At 46.8% G+C, this 20,023-nt stretch overlaps 1 protein-coding gene across 1 annotated transcript in view; it reads left to right on the top strand.

The window, feature by feature from the left end:
• ABCA2 (ATP binding cassette subfamily A member 2) overlaps positions 1 to 20,023 on the top strand; it is a 569,797-nt gene that overhangs the window by 356,586 nt on the left and 193,188 nt on the right. Inside the window, exons 13-16 of the mRNA XM_085611149.1 lie at positions 258 to 354; positions 1,741 to 1,914; positions 2,299 to 2,401; positions 3,598 to 3,712. Of these exons, the coding sequence (XP_085467275.1) occupies positions 258 to 354; positions 1,741 to 1,914; positions 2,299 to 2,401; positions 3,598 to 3,712 (489 nt within the window). The remainder of the gene's footprint in view (positions 1 to 257; positions 355 to 1,740; positions 1,915 to 2,298; positions 2,402 to 3,597; positions 3,713 to 20,023) is intronic.

The raw sequence follows: 20,023 nt of genomic DNA, 5'->3' as shown, positions 1-20,023 counted from the left end.
TGATGACGTTTTTATCTATAAATATTGATGTATTCGAATCTGTTACACTTAGTTGCTATTTTGATGAAACACATGGATGCACCTCGATCACTTTATTATCTGCTATTGAAACTGGACTGCAAACGGGCTCTTACAACGCTCTATTCTATTTGTACTTTGTGTTTGTAAATGTCCTGTTCTATGGTGTACTTTTAAGATCCTAGTGAGCCAAATAAAGGTTTTGATTGACTAACCGCGTATGACCTTTTCCTCTTAAGGTCAGCGTGGACATCTTCAAAGGGTTTCCCAATGAAGAGAGCATTGTGAACTACACACTCAACCAGGCGTACCATGACAATGTCACAGTGTTTGCTAGTAAGACGCTATCTATTTCTCTGTCATTTGTGATTCCTCTGGCATTTCCCAGCTTGACCTCATGCACTTTTGCTTTCCTCCATTCTGCCTGTAATCATTCTTATCTTTTTTTGTTTTGTACCGTCCATTCGTCCTCCTTTTGCCTTTCCCAGTCCAGCATTCCCCCATCTTTCTTTTCTGCTCTTGCCCTCCTGGTTCCAGCTGGTCCAGCCTTCATCTTGTCTGTCTTTGTCTTGTTTCTCATCTCCCCCTTTTTCCTGTATCCCCTTGTCTTTGCTTGTTCCTTTCATATTATCTCCCTTGTTCATCACTTCTTCCCTAGTCCCCTTATCATATCTATTGTTTAGTGAGTTCTACCCCTTTCTTTTCTTTCCCTTGTTTCTTCCCTTGCTTATCCCTTGCGCTCACACCCCTCCCCTTCTTACGTTATTCTTGATGGCACCATTTGCCTTACATGTACCTCCTCGTCTCTCACCTCTTCCTCTGGCTCCTATTCTTGTTCACTGTTTTACATCTGCCCTTCCTCTTTTCTTTCATGTTCCTACACTCCCCTTTATTCCTTCAGAACTCTGCCTTCTTTCTACACTTATTATTTTTCACCTGGTGCCTCTTTGAGCTCTACCCTGCTGTATTGTCTCAACTGTTCTTTTCTTGTTGTATCTTTTTTATATCTTCTCCAGTCCTCCGTTTATCTTACATTTGTCTTTTCTACCTTTCTTCTCTTGTTCCCCATTTCTTCTCCTTTGTTCTGCATGTCTTCCTCGGTCTTCCTCGTCTTTTTTCTCTGTCAATGCTTGCACATCTCCAGCTTCTCGTGTATCCTCCCCTTTCTATCTTGTTTCACCATTGCCCCATCATTCCACTCTTTCCTTTTGTGTACCCCATCTCTTAGCCATTTTTCATCGGAATTGTCCCTTTTCTGTGTCTTCCGTTTTCCACTTCTGTATTTTTTTTCTCCTTCTGTGTCGTCATCATTCCTTTTCTTTTCCTTCATCCTACCCCTTACCTCTGAAAAGCATTTTACTGTGCACTTCTACACTTATCCTTTTTGTACCACATTGACCCTTCTGTCTGTGTATTCTTACCACACTTTTCTACCTTTCTACAGTTTCCACCCCCACCTCGTGTTTCCATTCTAACCTTTGTTCTTCATCAAGACTTCTTGTATTCAGTGTTCCAAATGTTGTCAGTGTGTCTTCTTTCTTGTGCCCTTTGCCCCTGTGTATGCAGTTTTCCTTTTCCCCTTTTGCCAACTTCACCCTTGCCCCTCTACCTGCTCCTGTCATACATTAGTGTCCCTTGTGTCCTCCTTGGCTTTCTTTTCATCTGTACCTGGTTCTAGTGCTACAATCTCACTTACATGCCTGTTTCCTCCTCTTCTCCCAGGTGTAATATTTCAGACACGTGAAGATGGAACACTCCCTCCACACGTGATGTACAAGATCCGCCAGAACTCCAGCTTCACAGAGAAAACCAACGAGATTCGTCGGGCGTACTGGAGGCCGGGTCCAAACACTGGGGGTCGCCTCTACTTCCTCTACGGGTTTGTGTGGATCCAAGGTGAGGTCCAAACCTAAAGGCAGCACTTTAGGGTTGATTATAGAGAGGCATGTGTGAATTAGCTGAGACAATAGCACATATTTGTTGTCTAATGGCCAAGCTGTGCAAACCCTCCAGTCCAATTTGATTCCTGTTAAGATTCCAATGTTTCAGTCTCCCACCAGGTTTACAGGAATAAATGCACTCTGCTTACGTAAACTGTGCATAGTGGTAGAAATATGGTGCATTGTGCATGCACCGATTCTGTACCTATACTCCCATTTTGGCATGGACAACCGCTTGAAGTAATAAACCAGCCCATACCAAACTAGATTCTTATGTGACTGGCTGTACATGAAAAACATGCACAGAAGTTATAACTGTCTCTTATCTTACTTTGTATAGACATGATGGACCGTGCCATTATTAATACATTTGTTGGCCACGATGTGGTGGAACCTGGGAGCTACGTGCAGATGTTTCCCTACCCGTGTTACACCAGAGACGAGTAAGTGCCGCTAGTATGCGTGACCTTGGGTAGATAGTGGAGCTATGTAGGCAGTTCTGGCTGCTCAAAGTCTTTGAGAAGACTCTTCCCCTGTAAGTGTGATTAGGTGAATGTTTCCAGTGCCTGCCAGCTCCTTCTTGTAGTAGCGGAGAGAGAAGTAAGACCACATGGTTCTGGGATGTCTCACTTATTGCCTGTGTCACAGACCAATGCTAAAGTGCCCAAACCCCAAAACACTGGCTTCTTCCACGTCTCTTGTTTCTGATGTCCAACTCTCATAATTCCAAATGTATGGGAACTTTCAGATCTTGTGTTGGGAGTGAGAAGCACTCTTTCAAATGCAATTCATTTGAAAGATGTTTCAGTAGATGAAGTTCTCCCTGTTGACATCTGTGTGCACATCGCATCACGGGATCCACTCTTGGCAAGTCTTTTCAGCCAGTCCTCCGCCTGAGGTAGGTACTGTGATTATCGTTGAATTATAACCCCTATTATTGTTGCCTTGGTAGAAAGAGGTCTTACAGTATTTAGGTCCCACATAGAGTGAGTTTATTTGTAGCTACCTGTTGCATATATGGTTCAAGTACTTGGGTATCACTATACCCCTCCAAGAATTATTGGTGTTTACAGCTCAGCCTCAAGGTCCTCTCTGACCCTTCCACAAATCCTGGTGTCAAAGTGAAAAGAGGACATTCTACACACAGACCGCATTCCATGCACTAGGACGCTCAGCCAGTGCAGGGAATACAAAGATTATTACAATTACCAAGCACAGCAAGTTTCTAGTGTGTGCCATATAAATTGTTTGTCTTCTCTTGGCCACTTTTACTTCAACCCTCCTCCTTCTGCAACCCCCTTCCCTCTACCTTTGCTTTGTCTCTGGTATGCCCCTACCCCTCCTATCCAGCCCTTTTGCCAACTTTCCCTCTTAATCAGAGGGGTTGACCCTCACTCAGTCCCATTTGTTTTCCATGGCTCAAAGAAAGGGCATTAAATATTACATTTTGATAGAAAATGTAACATTTTGTAATTGAAACCCTTTTACTGCAGAGACCTTTGAGGAATTGGTGAGACTTGAGCTGTCTTTGCTGATGCTCATCGCACAGCATTAAGCGAGATCACCCACAAAATGGAGGCAATGAATCCAGAAGTGTGCGTCTTGTTTCCATGACAACTCTTCCCTTTGTTTCTTCCAGCTTCCTGTTTGTGATTGAGCACATGATGCCCCTCTGCATGGTGATTTCCTGGGTATATTCAGTGGCCATGATGATCCAGCACATTGTAGCTGAGAAGGAACACCGTCTGAAGGAAGTAAGATGCCACCCACATCTTTCTTTTCAATCAATGCCTCCTTTAGTCCCACACAAAACGTGTCTCCCCTAGCACTTTTGTTTAAGTTAGAAAATATCAGGGAACAAGAGGATATCCCGTTGCCCAAGAATGATTGTATTAAGATAAAACGTTTGTTAGATTACACATATTTGATCTTTGAGAAAGGTTTTTTACAAGTGAGTGCATTAGAAGGACACTACATTTAAAAAAAAGTTGCTTTTAGTAGTGGATAGAACCATTGCCCTTGACACGAAAAGGACTATAGTCATTTACAAGGAACCAAGATTTTTAAGACTCAACATCCATCCGTAAATGTATTTGGCTATTAAGGGAAATGATTCAGTTTGATTTGCACAAGGCTTTCGGAAGGTTTATGTCACGTTCCTCTGTGGTTCCGTTGAGTCGAGTGAAGCACAAGGGGTCCACCTCCCGACGTCCCCGGCTCTGAATATATGAACACAGAGTACCAGGGCAATCAGGCGAGGGAAAGGGATTTAGGATGGGAACAGCGGGGATTGGGATACCTGTAACATAACAAAATCATAACACACATTACAGTAAACATAAGGCATCCTACTCTCATTCGGTCTCACTAGGTATGCCTCATCAATGTGTCACCTCAAAACATACTCAGGCAACCATAACCATGCCTTCAAAAACAATGTGTTTCAACAAAGGGTCACTCCCCCTCCAAGCAAGACACTACAGGTAAGAGACAGCGCTACTTGAAAGCCCCCGTATGTTCCCTTCAAAGTAAAGGAGAATTGCAAGTGTTCTCTCTCGAAAATAGACCTAGACCTACTCTACTCTAAAGGTCCCAGAGAGTATGTCCTTACGGATAGCGCAGTGTGCGCGGGGAGCACAGTTACAGTCACGCTCTCCCCCAGTACCCTACACTCGTGGTATCTTTCAACCACCAAGTATTGTCCCGCACAGTGCAGCCCCTCCTTCCTGGTGAGCTACCTGAACGTTGTTGTACTGGCTGTGGCTCTGGTGGTCACCCCGCTCAGGTCCACAATCGGAGTAGGGAGCGTCCGCTCCTACTTCCTCTTCGGTCCGGGGCTTTGACAACGCGGCAACGCTTCGTTCAGCGTTCCGCGAGTAAGGAGTGTTTCTCTTCCCCTTCCGTCAATCCCGGAACCTGCAAACGCGGTGACGCTTACGTCAGCGTCCCGCGAACTAAGTCTTTGGAAACCGATTACCTCTGGCCACTCGTACCCCCGGCGAATCCTGTGTACAGCGGGGCACGCAGATGTTTCACTCTCGCTCTTGCGAGCTCCGGCGTTTCTTCGCTTCCGCTTTGAGTCTCCACCAAAGCAAATCCAATTAGGCAGTATTACACGCACAGATTGGTTCTCGGCGCCCGTACTTAACAGCTGTGGCCACACCTCCTCCCCGCCGAGATTTCTGGTAGTTGTAGTCTGACTGTATCTTCGGTAGGCGCCTTGGCTCAGCGCCTGACAGTTTAACAAGGAGATGGCACCAATGATCAAAGGTGGGGCAATATCCGTCTAGGGTTGGATCCTCTTGGTAGTCCCAGCAAGCCGTAGGTTAAGGTGCCCTTCTTCCTTTGCAAAGGTAGAGGATTCATTCCAATGCTGGTGAATGGGTGGGGGGCCTCCTAAGGACATGGATCAGATAGTATTTTTACAGATGGAAAATGTCAAGTGCAATTTAAAAAGGAGCATTGTGAAAACCACTGAAGGTGAACTATAGTGAGTGGCTCCAGAGTGTCTCATATGTTCTACTACAACAAAGGGGAGGATCTTAAGGTAATGGCTCCAGCTGGAGGGTGGAAAAAAAGAGTGAAAGAGAACAGGGTTTAACAATGAACAGGAACCTCATTCATCTGATTGTAAGAGGACGGCACCTGGTTCATACCTTGGGTCCGAATATGATGTCGTTCGGAAACTCTTCTGACCGAATCGGTTTCAGAATTGTTTTCCACCGAATCGGGTTCTGTGAGTCTGACGGACTGATTACGAAGCTTCCAAACATCATTCGGTCGGACTCGCATTGACTTCAATGGGAGCCTGTGTACCAAACGAGAACACAGGTTCCCATTGAAACAAGGGGTGGTTAGGGAAAACCTTGAATCCTGTGATGGGCACCCATGGTGCCTGCCGCACTGTGCATGGTTGTAAAGAGGGGACCCAACCGATGCGGACAGCCCGAACAGTTTCCTTGCATACTTATCGGTCGTTCGGACATGTATTAGATTCGGTCGGAATCATAGGTTCTGAATCAGATTTGCCGAATCCAAATCCCGTTCAGAGCCTTTCCGAACGCCATCTTAATCGACCCCCTTGATGGAAAAAAAGGTTATTGGGTAACTCTGTTTCTTCAGTGACTCGGGATCTGTCAAAGTGGAAATACAACTTCAAATTGGTTAGATGGGAATGACAAAATGGGTTGACACTTTGGCATAATGTTTGCTGAACGTAGCTTGGATTACTGTGAGAATGGAGAGATTAGCTGCACTTTGGAAATGCACGAGCAACTGTGAGATTCAGAGTCTTGTTTAGTACAGTTGGTTTTTGGCTGCCCGTTCCCTTCACGGCCCACCTTATTCAATGAGATATGTGACGGGAGCTGTGCCTGCTACTTCACTGGGTGCCTAGCACTCCGAAACTGTAATCCTAAAATGGACAATTTGTTGCTTATAATAGGGATGCACGTTTTATGAATTTATTTCAAATTAAATCATTGTATGCAGTGGATAATGAAAAGTGGAAAAAGAAAGCTCTGCGCTTCTTTGTGCCCTGTGCCCCTGCTTTTTCTGTTTTCTTATTGCTGCGTATTTCCAAAATAGTCTTTCTTTTCACTGCACACCATGTGTGGATCCCTTATCGGATTTTTATGTTTCAGCCTAATGATACTAAACATAATACTACAAAAATACTGTGAACTATGCTTTTGTGGCTGTAGATAATGCATGCTTTGCATACTCCTACCATGTAGATTTGGGCTCAGACATTACAAGTCGTTTCTCTTTGAAGAAATATGGATGTGGAGTGTCTTTCCGTAATCCACAAATCTCATGAGCACAGACTAACCCCCTTAGATTGCTTTTTTTCTGCCATCTGGTTTAGACGTGATAAGCTACAGCTGTGACTCAGTTTCCCGCAGAAACTTCTGGCCCTGCTTCATTTTGTCAGTTTGCTATCTACACCTGAAATTGACATGGTTGGCTCAATGATGGACTAAAATGGTACCTGGTCCCAGCTCCTTTCAGTTACTGAGGATTTGCCCTTGGTGGATGTCGGCAGACATGGTCGGTTCCCTTTAGATTCTGTCCGCATGGAATCACAAAATACACTTGCGCCTATCACCACTTGGTCTGTAACCTCTGTCTCTCTCCTTAGAACGACGGGCTCACTTGTAATATCTGTCTCGTCTTCCAGTGCAAGAAGACACTGTGGTACCAGGGGGAAACTTGAAGATGTAGGCGTCGGTTACTATCTGAAACTCCAGATATATTCAACTTAATGTTGAGGAAGAGCAGATGGCTCCTCCGGCGCACCACTAACCCAACACATGCCCAGTCCCAAGTCTTTGGAAGACTCTGAAAAAGATGGGGTACACCCTTTGGAGTTGATGCCAGTGGGACCAAGAACAAAGAAAACCCCAAGATCTTGGAGTACCAACCCCAGCTATTGGGTAAAGACACAATCTCAGAAATAGCCCAATACTGAGGCAGACCACCACTCCTGAAGGAGTCGGACATTAAGCTCTGAACCGGCTGAACAGGCTTCCAGCCCCATGCCATCCCTGAGCTCCTGACAGGGCAGAGATAAAGCTTCAGAGCCGAGACCCCATCTGTGCCCAATCTTGAGGCCTTCTCAGCCAGAGGGCCCAGAGTATTTGACTGGTAAGCTGAAAATAATTCATCCAAGTCCAGAGCGAATATTGAAGCAGAAACCCCTCTTGGCACCGACCTCTGAAACCTCTGACCCTTGCATCCTCGAGAGATTGGCATAGGAGATCATTCCAGACAGAAGCATCTCTTTATTCAACCTGAGACAGGCACAGTTTTCGGAGAAGCCTCATCAGCCAAGACTGGTTTCCATGCTGTCTCGTGTTGCAAACAAAAGGAGTCTGACTTGCGAGGAGGAGCTTGAGCATGAAGCACCTCGTCAGCCAGTTCCTGAAAACCGAAAGGATCAAGTAACCGCACCTCCAACTTCCCCTTCACCTGCTACATCTAAGCAGGCACTGCCTGGCTCACTTTTACCACCACCATCACTGCCAATCACCCAGCCACCTCCTCCACCACCAAGTGGCAGTCTCACCACTGCCACTACCCCCACCTCTGCCAGAGTCCCAAAAAAGCCAGTCTTCTCCTTCTCAGATGCATACAGCCCGTAAGGGGAAGGGGACTCATGTGATCGACAGGTGCAGAGGATGGTGATGACCCATGCAAAGATTACAATATTGACCATCCCCTCCTCCCCAGGAGGATCACAACCTAGAACCAAACCCAGTGAAACAATCTGACAATACAGTATACTATGCTATTATACAGATAGGGCTCAACACCATAAGATTTCCATTCATGTAGTAGAAGACAGGATGACTTTTTGGAGTAAATCCTTGCTCTAAGACTAAAGGTAGTGTTCAGTTACTATCTATGCTTATAGGAATGCTAATGTGTGAACAAAGCAAACACAAGGAGATGATGGACGGAGCGCTGAAACTTTTTCAACACTCGCCCCCAGTCACAGATCTGGGTTGAATCCATCATTGTTCTTTAGCTGACTTTGCCCCCCTCCCCCAGTTCAGGCCAAGCCATATGCAAAATCAGTCTTGACACTGATCCTTATGGGAACAGTCCTGCCCAACTGCCAAGCCAGGTCTTCCCTGGACCGTAAACCAGCATCCTGGGACCGGTTTCGGGGTAACACCCTTCATCAGCCAGGCTAGCTTGAATCCAGTGGCAAAGTGAGCAAGGGACCCACGTCTAGGCATACCCTGCCAACTTTGGGCAAACAAAGCAAACACAAGGAGATGATGGACGGAGCACTGACTTTTCAAAAACTCGCCCCCAGTCACAGATCTGGGTTGAATCCATCATCGTTCTTTAGCTCACTTCGCCACCCCAGTTCAGACCCAGCCATATGCATATCAGTCTTGACCCTGTTCCTTATAGGAAGAGTCCATCCCAAACTACCAAGCCAGGTCTTCTAAAATGTGCTCCTGACAAATGCAATGACCTAGTCAGTGTCAAAGGTGGTTGTTCCCTGCATAAAGAAGTATAAAGGTTCTGAGGACCATCTTTGCCCCCCCCCCCATACTCTGTTGGCTGCCACAAAGATTGCATCAGCCCAGGCGACGCTCCCTGCCCAGTTAAGAAAAGTAAGTGCATCAATACTGCAGGAAGGCTGATAGCAGGAGGTGCATTGAAAACTTTGTTGTCCTGCTGTCATATGACCGGTTTCAAAAGGAGGAGATGGAGATGCTCATGCAGGACCACCCTTATGCCTATAGAAAGAGGCGCGAGGAGCTGGTTGCAGAGCAGAAAGCCATCTCCAGTGCAAACATATACTGTGCTTTATACACTGGGGACACAAGATCAACATTAGTGTCTTGCTCTGCAGACACGTTTGACTTTGAGCGTCCGAATTTAAAGAAGGACTGCCAGGCCTCTGCAGCCAAACACTTGAGGGGCTTCCCTTTGAAGTCTGGCAGGAAAGAGGCCAGGCAGCCATAGCAGTTAGAGGCGTGGTTTCAGGCTCTCAATCAGTTATTTCAACAGACCTTTTCTAGTTGCCATGTTGCAATGCCCCCAAATGTTGTACAAGAGGGTTGGGACACGGGTGGAGTGACAATGTATCACTCTAGAAATGAACAGAGGTGCCTGCCTTCTAGAACTTCCCATCACCGCTTTAAAAACCCTGCACAATGGAAAGAGTTTTGAGCACAGTCTAGACCTTGTGGAAGCGACGCCCGTGGAATGCCCAGCTGTAAGCAGGAAAACATCCGCCCCTACTGTAGGGATGGATTCAAGGACTTCTGTCTTCAGTTGGTACCCATTGGCTAGGATTTGTTTCTTTGGGGCCAGGGACACTGGTCTCTCATAAATCTGAAGGATAGTAGAGGGATGGACCTGCCGGGAAGGGGACCCTGACTTCTGCAGCCCCAGGTGCTCTGCAAGCGTGGCCAACCAAAATGCTGTGGGGCATAAAGAGTGCAGTCAGGGAGGGTGCTGCTGAGGAGAACCCTGGGCCCAGAAATAGGTGCCCGGCCCCCAGAGAAGGGACCAGTCATGCACAAGGAGGGAGTGCAGTAAAAATCTAGCACTTAGAAGCAGAACACATTTTAGAGACCAAGAGGCTGAAAATCAACAGTCCTGTTTGCTTGAACTGGCCACCAGGAGCAAAAGGATACTAAAAGCACCCAAAAGTTCCCGGGGGGGGGGGTGGGGGGGGTGGGCCAAAGTGAATTGCAGAAGAGAAACCATTTCCCAGAGTGGGAATGTGCATTCCCCTTACTTAATTCTTTGTCATGTCCCCGGGCTGGTGCAAGAGTCAACAAAAACCCTTTACTGGGCAAAACATGTGCACTGCCATGCTCCCAGGTAGAGCGGGTTTCTTTGAGCCCCCAGTATCCAGGGATCAAAGACCATGTGGATAATTCCCTCTTCCACCTATGCCCGTGTCCAGTGGAGAGGGGAGGCGAAAGCCCCCGATGAAGTCTCCGCGTGCTTCTGCCCGCGCTGGTCGCTAGCGGGCGGGAGAACAGAAAAAGCAAGCTCCCAAGGTCACCCAGGAATTGACTCCGTCGGACGGAGCCCTATATCAAACAGTTCTCTGTTTATATTTTTTAAAAGAGAATCCCGAAAGGTGAAAATGCATTGCTCTACTCCCCATGGGAGTCCTCTCCCAGGGCTAGGGGAGCGTTTAGCATTTTTTTCTGCCCCTTACCGTCCGGGTTTTCCTGGCGGTGACTGGCAGTGAAAACTGACCTGTCATTCTGGCCATCGAAATAAGGCGGGCGAATAACCGGTCAGCCTCTGATGGCCATTACTCCGCAAGGCCATCGGGGAACTTTGGCCACAGCAGAGATGGAGTAGTCTCCACCGTGGCCAAACTTAAGGTCCACCCGCACATAAATCTGGCGGGCCGATCACTATCTTGGCGGGGAGTGAAGTCCAACGTGACGGCGACTGAGTTCTCTTCCCACCAACATATAAATCGGGCCCTAAATATTTGTGAAGGACCCTGTCCTTCACAGCTAACAAGTCACTGTCCTACAAGGCCCTTTTATTGTCATATAACCCAAATGGATTTTATGTGAAGTGCCTTGAAGCTCACTGTCTCGCAGGAGCTCGTTATAAAACTGTTAAAACTGGAACGCGCAAACCTTCACAACATTCCTTCTGCATTGGACATAGGACTGCGATTCTCTTTCAGCGAGTCGGCTCAATCAACTCCAGGGCTGGCACTTGTACAAGGCGTTAAATTCTACTTTTCCAGTTAGCATAAATAAATGTGCTTGTTGGCGAATTGGCGGGGATTGTCAGTCAAGCATTAAATAACACCTGCTCTTGCTTAAGTATTTGCTGGTGCTGCCGGACTCTTCCCTCAGGTACCAAAGCTGCGAGGAAAACGATGCCAGCATCTGTGTAGTGAACACAGCCTTTTTCTCCTGGCACCCTGCCACACCTGCATATCCTGCCAGCATCGTCCGCAGTGTGTGCTGTCTACGGTGGCGTGCAGGGAGGCAGCCAAGCTCGGACTGCTAACCAGATGGTGATGAATGGCTGCGGGCGCCATGCCAGGCTGAGAAGCCATTCATCTGACTGGTCTCGAGCCTCTGGCGGAACACGGGAATCACCTACGGTGGCAAAGCAGGCACAGGGGGTCATCTGAGGCGGAGTGGGATGCTGCCATCTGCTAACTGCCCATGAGGCAATGGAACGGGCAAGGGTTTCAGGTGGAACGGAATGAAGCTGCTTTAGTTCAGCTTTTTTGTCTTTTGTTTGTGATTTTCTGGAGCACTTGATTCGGGTTGGCCATCTGTGTGCAGTGGCAAGGAGTTGCCAGCTGGTTCCTTTCTACTGGGTGCCAGGGATGCTCATGTGGAGCAAATATGCAAGTGGAGGGGGTGGGGGGGGCAGCTGTCTGCAAAGATCTATGCCAAATTAATATCACCGACTCCAGCCTTTTGTATCCGATCAGTGTGCAGCCAATGGAGCTCTTGAGACCTCTGCTGCTGTGATCTGTTTCTGTATTAAAGTCTGGCTCGTACTGGACAGGCCCGCCCCTTTCATGAACTGCAGTAGGTGCACCGTGGTGTGTGGGGTCCAGTGCACCCCAGCTAATATTGAATCTGGGGTCAAGGAGGAAGCAATTTCCTTCTTGGCAGTAGAAGCGGCGGCTGGCAATATAAAAATGGGGGGGGGGGGGGGGTGTGCGCGCCAATGCTCCCAACTCACCTGCCCAGTGCAGCGCTCCTGCCAATGGTGGTGTGGTGTGAGGTGACATCCTGCCCAGTGGAACGTGACTCCTGACCAATCTTGGAGCTGCTCTCCCTATGAGAGCAGCTCCAGGATTGGCGGGAGCAGGCTAACCCAGCGCTCATTTTGAGGCTGGGGCCTGTGCCAGCATCCCCCAGCTGTTTCACTGCCCGGCGATTGCTGGGTGTACAGTGCTCATGTCGGGCTGGCCGTAGGTAGCCAGCCGGCCAACCCGATGTGCTGAAAGGGGAGGCAGAAGTAATCCTGCAATAGCAGTATTCAGCCCCGCCCCCTGCTTCACGCTCGCGCTGTACACAGAGTGAGCTGGTGGCAACATAAAATGGTATAATTATTAGGGTGACCAGACGTCCTGGATTTGCCCGGAAAGTCCCGGTTTTTCACCAGCGGTCCCGGCAATTTTGGCTTATGTCCCGGTTTTTAGAGCGGGTCAATTGAAAACCGTGAGAGGCACTTTTTGAGGTGTTCTAAAGCTGTGCTAGTTAGCAGCTGTTGTAAGTAAGCAATTTAATTAATAGTTATGATGTTGGTTGTAGAAATTACATTTTATTTACTTTCTTAATGCATCTTCTGTGAACCTATGTTGATGACAGCTGTCATTTTATGCGCCATTTTGTGGCTGAAAATGTGTAGTCCTTCTATTTTTCCCAAATGTCTCGGTTTTTGGTTCTCAAGATCTGGTCACCCTAATTATTATGGCATTTTTATTTATTAGTGTTAGCCTGCTGCGCTCACAGCAGGTGCAGCAACGCTGCGATGCCATGTAGGAGGAGCGGCCTCTGGGCAGCAGGGTACCCAGGACCCTTGCAACCTGATCATCAATGTTTGGTTGGTTGCCTGTATTTTTTTCTTCATTCCTAAAACTCACTCCTTCGACCGGTTTGAACCTTGTAATTCAAGCATTGACAAAGCCTGTTTTCTTCTGCTTAAAATAATCGAACTATTGACTTATCTTGGGCTTGGAATCCATCCGCGGAAGCCCATTTGAAGGTGACCTCCATGCAAAGCTGCTCGTCACGAAATGTACTGCTCATGACACAAAATGACCTGTGTGTGAGGTTGCATTTTGATGCTTGTGTTTTGTATTTTTGTATTTTGTATTTGTAAAGCGCGACATTCATCCTGACGGATATCATGGCGCTGTTTAGAGGAACAAAGGTAGGTTATGATGGGGGACTTCAGCTACTTGTCTTTATGGTTTTGGAAAAAGGTGTGATTTTAACTGCTTCCTGAACGATACATAATTTTCGGAGAGGCGTAAATACAGAGGAAGTTCATTCCAATGTTTGGCTGCCAGGTACGAGAAAGACCGACCACCGGCTCTGACTCTTTTTATACACTTGGGTCTGGCTAATGCTTGGTGTCTTGATCCAAGGCATCTAGTGGGGACATAAAATTCGATTTTGGTCTGAAGGATTTTGGGTCCGACGTTGTGCAGTGCCCTGTGTGCATGACTCAACAGTTTGAACCGTGCTCTTTGGCGCATGGGTAGCCAGTGAAGTTCTTTCATGCATGCGGACGCAGAGCTGAGTTTACCTTTATTACAAACAAGCCTTGCAGCCGCATTTTGCAGCACCTGTAGGCGTGAGAAGAGGTAGTCTGCCATGCCCACATAAAGGGCATTGCCATAGTCCAATCTGCTGGTAAGCAATGCCTGTGTGACCGTCCTTCTGCATTCTAGCGGGATCCAAGGAAACAGCCTTCTTAGAAGTTTTAGGATAGCAAAACCTCTTCCGCACAGGGCCCGCACATGGTCCTGCATGGACAGTGTTGTCAATGGTTATGCCTAAGTTTTTAGCGCACTGTTTGGGTGCTGGGGCCGCTCCAAGGGATTGTGGCCACCAGGTTGGGTCCCAAATTAGATGTGCTCCACCAAAGAGTAATATCTCTGATTTCCCTGCATTTAATTTGAGACCGTGCTTGGTCATCCAATTTGCCATCTCTCAGAGGCAGTTGTTTAGCTTGACCTTGGCATCTTCATGTTTGTCATCTATAGTAATCATCAGCTGTGTATCATCTGCATAAGAGCAGATATTGAGTCCCCATTTCCTACTGATCAGTGCCAGGGATGAAACATAGGCATTGAAGAGTGTCGGGCTTAAGGAAGCTCCCTGGGGGACACCACAGCTGAAGTCTTTTTTTTCCGAGAAAAACTGACCCATTTGTACCATCTGGGTTCTGTTTTTGAGAAAGGAGTTGAGCCATTGGAGGGCTTTAGCATGAATACCCTTTTCATAAAGGATTTTTAACAGAAGGTCGTGAGATACCGTGTCAAACGCTGCCGACAGGTCCAGTAGGATCAGGGCAACAGCTTTACCCTGATCCGTTGATTCTCTTATGTCGTCGAGGGCCGCTAAAAGGGTGGTCTCTGTACTGTTGTTGGCTCTAAAGCCGGTTTGAGAGCGGTCTAGGAGTTCGTTAGTCTCAAGGTAGTTGATCAGTTGTCTATTTACTAATTTCTCCAGAACTTTAGAGAGGTATGGGAGATGGGTCGATAATTTTCCGGATTGTGAACGTTTGTTCCGGCTTTCTTCAACAGAGGGGTCACTACCGCCTGTTTCCATGTTTCTGGGAATACTGTAGTGTCCAAAGATCTGTTAAGGAGATGAGTAACATAAGGGCATATTGTTGGGGTGATCTGAGAGAATATATAGTGGGGGCATGGATCTAAAGGGGATCCTGATTTTACTTCCATCATAACTTTTCCGACCTCTAGTTCTGTGAGGGGGGCGAAATTGCCCATGTGTGTCACACTGACTGAATGTGAAGGTGGATGTTCCCAGTTGGGATGGGGTAGAGAGAGATCGTTGGTAAATGATGAGTAGATTGTACTGATCTTATTAGAGAAGAAATCGCTGATCATTTCAGTTTTCCACAGAAGGAGGTAGGGTTTGAGACAGACTAGCTGGTTTGCAAAGCTCCTTCGCAATTCTAAAAAGTTCCTTGGACGAATTACGGTTTTCTTTTATCCGGGTGGAAAAATAGGTCTTCTTTGCTGTTTTAATGGTGTTATATATCCTTAATTCAGTCCTGTAATTTATTCTGTCTGATTCTAGTTTTGACATTCTCCAGGAATGTTCTAAGGATTTACACTTCCCTTTCATAGTCTTTAGATCCTGTGAGTACCACTTTTCAGAAAGAGGCTTGTTTCTGGCCTGGAATGTGAGTTTGGGTGCCAAAGTATCTAGAGTCTTGGAAATTTCATTTTCAAGTTGCATAGCTTCTGTGTTTACTGAAAGGTCTTCCAGGATAGCTAGATTGTCTGGAGAGAAGTGGACTTGGAACCGGTCCTGGGTAACTAGCCTCCAGACTCTGTTTGCCACTCGGGCAGTTTTAATAGGTTTGATGGCATTTATCGGCATATTAAAAGTGAAGGATACAAGCGAGTGATCTGTCCAAAGTACAGGGGTAGTCTCTTGGATCCTTATTGACTCTATATTTGAGAAGAGCAGATCTAAAGTATGCCCAGCATTGTGTGTAGGGCCTACAACCCATTGCTTGAGCTTGAGGATCTGCATATCTCTTTCCAACTGTCTAGCAGTGATGCTATGCACTTCCTCAAAGTGTATATTAAAATCTCCTATGACTAGGTAGTGGTTGTATTTCAGGCATAATGGAAAAAGTTGAGTAAAATGTTTGGCACTCCGATCAGTTTGATGGCCTGGAGGGTTATAAATTACTGCTCCCCCAAGCAGAATGTGGTTGTTTCTAGATATCTGTAATGGTAGTATTTCATGCTCTCCTGTAAGCGCCACTTCAAGCTGGAGACATGTGAGGTAGTCCTTGAATATAATTGCCACCCCACCTCCCTTCCGTCCCTGCCTATCATGTTTAAGGATTTTGTATTTAGGGGGCAGAGCGTTAGCAATATCGGGGAGATTGTTATCCCCCAGCCATGTCTCAGTTACAAATACCAGATCGGGATTTTTCTCGTTTAGGGTATCCCAGATGTCGATGGTATGTTTGGGTATTGACCTGTCATTAAAATATAGGCATCTTATAGTATGCCGGTCATCTGCCACTTGCAACCATGGCAGGAAAACGGTCCTTCGGTGTTTCCTGGACAGGCCCTCCTACATGGTGGTTTATTCTCATTTGTCTGAGTGGGTGATAGTGCTATCAGGGATTCCCTTAAGTACTGGATTTTTGGTCTAGTGGTTGTTGTGGTCATGGGGGTAGGGGTCGTGGCCCCTGGTCCCGGTCGGGCACAGACTGGCTTGCCTTAGGCGCGTCCGCTGCGCGACCGCTGACACATCGGCCCTAAGTAGGCGTAGGCGCGAGAGCTTGCCTCACCCCCTCCGGACCGAAAGTGTCTTCTTCCAATCGCTGGTGCTGCCTGCCCCGTCCTCCACACAATCGGCACACAGCCGTGATGGACCGGGGCGGGGGAACCAAGTGCAGCCTCTGAGTACAAGGTAAATACAATTAACTACTTGGAGTGGTCTTGAATTTTTTTTTTTTTTTTTTTTTTTTTAAACGATGCGATTTAAGCAATAAGTACTCACGGGTTAAAACGAGTGAAATACACAATTAAAAGAAAGGTTAAAAGAGAATTGCTGCTAGCAGTTGAATACCGCCCGGCAGCCTTTCAGTGTTCCTTGTATGATGAAGTGTGCGTCTTGATATGGTCGCCATTTTTTTTTTTTTATAAATCTACCATTCCAAGATTCTGGGCACCAATCTTAGAGTGGTAAATAAAAAATAAAAAATAATTAAATGTGCATGAAAGCGCATTTTAAGAAATGCCTGGCTGAAAATTGAAGCAGTAGTTTGGGCAACAATAGATCAGATTAGGTGGAGTCATTGCTCAGCAAGAGTAGAAAGGGGGTACAACAGAGGAGTTGTGGGGAGTCTAACCTAAATAAAGATATTACAATTATAAAAGACGACCTGGGAAGTTTGTAGGAAGCAACAGATGGGCATGTTGGGGGACAGGGAAAGCTACACTGAGGGCAAGGGGAAGTGAAACGAGAGGCAGCACGCTGAGGAGAGAGCAAGGAAACACATGCACTCCCATCAAGAGAGGAAAGTAAATAAAAAGTAGTTCCTTGAATGTAAACCATGTCATCAGTGGAAGGATACAAGGCAAACAGAACACTGTGAAACCAAAATGCTTGTAGGTGGGACAAACACAATAACATGGAGGAACGCCATAGAATCAGGAGGAGACAGCCGAAACAGAGAACAAGCCATCCAATCACAAAGACCAAGGGACTAAACAAAAGCTCAAACTTTGGATATTGGAAACAACGGGTCTGGTCAACAGAGAGCTAAACATTTGTAGTCGAGACCTAAAAAAAGAGTCCAAGGTCCCTGGCAGGAGACAACAACTCTGCCTTCTGGGAAGACTACTATCCTTACAAGCTTAGTCAACCGCATAAGGGCAGAAAGTGCTGGTTGTGTCACTGTGCACAGTTCACCCTCTCTCCTCATCCACCATCTTTCAAGGAGGACCCCATGGGTTATGCTGATTGGTCTTCGCAATTATGCAGTTCATTGATCAAACATCACTATTATTGATCCAGCTCCTTTGGTCTGAATGCTTCAGTAAAGTAACAATCATGGGGGCGGGAGGAAGGTGTTAGAAAGGTAGACCCACTTTCTACCCTTTTTGTTCAGAGCTCAATTTCCTGGGGTCAGTAGATCCTACTTGGTGCCGTCGCAGGCACACTTCTATTGTCTGTTATTCTCCTTTTCCAAACAGAATGAGCTACAAGAAGATATAGAAAAAACAAGTGATGTAAAAATATCGAATTCTATTGCATTGAACGTTTGGTGTTGCATTACTTATTTTTTGGAAGCAGGGATACTGGACCTTGGTTGTTTTTACTTTTTCCTGTTCTGCTTTTGGATGCAGGGAACAAAGGTTGCTTACCTTTGCAGAGCACCCAGGTTTTGTGAATATTTATGATTAACGGGGGCTATGGGCACAATCAGGACACTGGCTCAAAGACTGGTAGCTCCTTCTGCCTCTCCCAGACCACGGTCAGAGTTGACATAAGAAAGCTACAACTGGGAAGTAAGGTGCTCAGTTTTCTCCCTCTGAGGTATGAGAAAGCAAGAAGGCACGCAAGGAGAGCGTTTTATTAACCCTTAAGAACTGAAAATAAACCTGTGCTGATGAGAAAAACCAATTGAGGATTTGCTGTGCCTCATTTTAAAGTGCCTCAAGTCTAGGCACTTCCTTGCGGACCAGCCTGGTGCAGTTTGTTTTTTACAATGCACGATATTGGTGGTAACTCTATTTTTGATGGATACTACGAACAGTAGATTCGTAACCCTTAAAATAATCCCCACGCGCTAGACTGGGTCATGACACTTTTCATAACAGTGCTCCTACTTGCCTCTGGGTGGCACCGTGCTGCTCCATATTCGATTTGTTCCACTCCAGGAGTTATGGAGCAGAGCCACATATAAGGGCCATCCCTGCATGCTGAGGTCAGTTCCTTTTTTTCTGCACCTTTAATCGTGGATCCAAAGCTCCACTGCTACTTTCATCGATCTTTCTATGACTTCTAAAATGAAATGCAGTGTGCAAGGGAACAATGTCCCCTCCTAAAACTACAGGATTCAAACTATGTCATGACTGCAGGAAACAGATGTCAGTCACAGACCCATTCAAGATGATTATCTGGTCCGGCCTGGGGCATGACACCAAATCAGGCCCTGACTTGCGCCCTCATGCTCCTTAAAGTGATCTGTGACTGTGAACCGAAAGAAGGACCTGCTCCCTGTCTCCCCCTGCGCAAAGTCTTCTTTGCAGTCGGATTCCCTAGGTAAGTCAAAGTCCAAGTGGAAACATAAGAAGGTGAAGTGCACTCGACTCCCATTCCACCACTCTCTATCAAAGGGAAGTTGCGAAGGTGTAAGGGTGCCAATCTATTTCACTCCCAGTCTCTGATTGAGGATCTGATTCTGCAGTTGGTCCCAATGTGCCCAGAGTTTCTCAGGCCATCGGTGATGCCACAGCAGGTTGAGGTCTTTAAGGAGGCCACGCTGTGTATCTTGGCACTCTTTGAGCTCTCTCTGGCACTCCTTCGTACCCCAAGGATTGGCCTGGGCCCTCACTTGGATTACTACCAGCGGATCCATCCTCTGCACTGTATCAGTCCTTTGGACCGGTCTCAGGTTCATCATTGACTCTTGTGCAGGCTTCTACAGTGGCTCCAAGACACACATCAGTCCTTCCGTCATAGTCACCGGTGCTGATACCACTGAAAATGGAGTGAATCCGATACCGATGCCAAAGCCCGACCCCAGACTGGCGTTGGTTTCACCCCAACGGAGGTTGTGCTCCTAATGTGCTACAATGCACTTGCCACACTACTCACGCTGGTATAGGGTCAGTCTGTCTGACATCTGTGCGAGTGGATAATGGCCTTGAACCTGTAGGACGAGTATTTTAAATTCTCTTCCTGCGGTCCCACAGATGTTACCAGCTGTTCAAGGTAGGCCAAGAGCATTTTCAGTTTGCTGTGTTCTCCTTTGGCCTCACCAGAGCCCCTCAGTTGCTCACGAAAGTGATGACGGTAGTCACCATCCATCTTTGGATGTTCCTCGATCAGGCTCACACTTCAGTAGGATTTTCTGTTGCAGCAGCAGGGCAGGATTCTATACCCAAACCAGCACATTCTACACCTCCATGCATGGAGATTGAGTGGTGCAAGTGGACTGCATTCAGTGTACCACCTGAAGTTTTGGACTTCATCCTTGCTGCCAGGCGTCCATCTATGAAATCTATTTACACCGGGCATTAAGACAAATTTGTGGCCTGATGTGGAGTCCGCAAGACGACCTTTTACAAGCTAAGCTCT

The sequence above is a fragment of the Triturus cristatus genome, chromosome 1_2, assembly GCF_964204655.1.
Source record: "Triturus cristatus chromosome 1_2, aTriCri1.1, whole genome shotgun sequence".
Lineage (NCBI taxonomy): Eukaryota > Metazoa > Chordata > Amphibia > Caudata > Salamandridae > Triturus > Triturus cristatus.
This window is presented reverse-complemented; position numbering and strand designations above follow the sequence as displayed.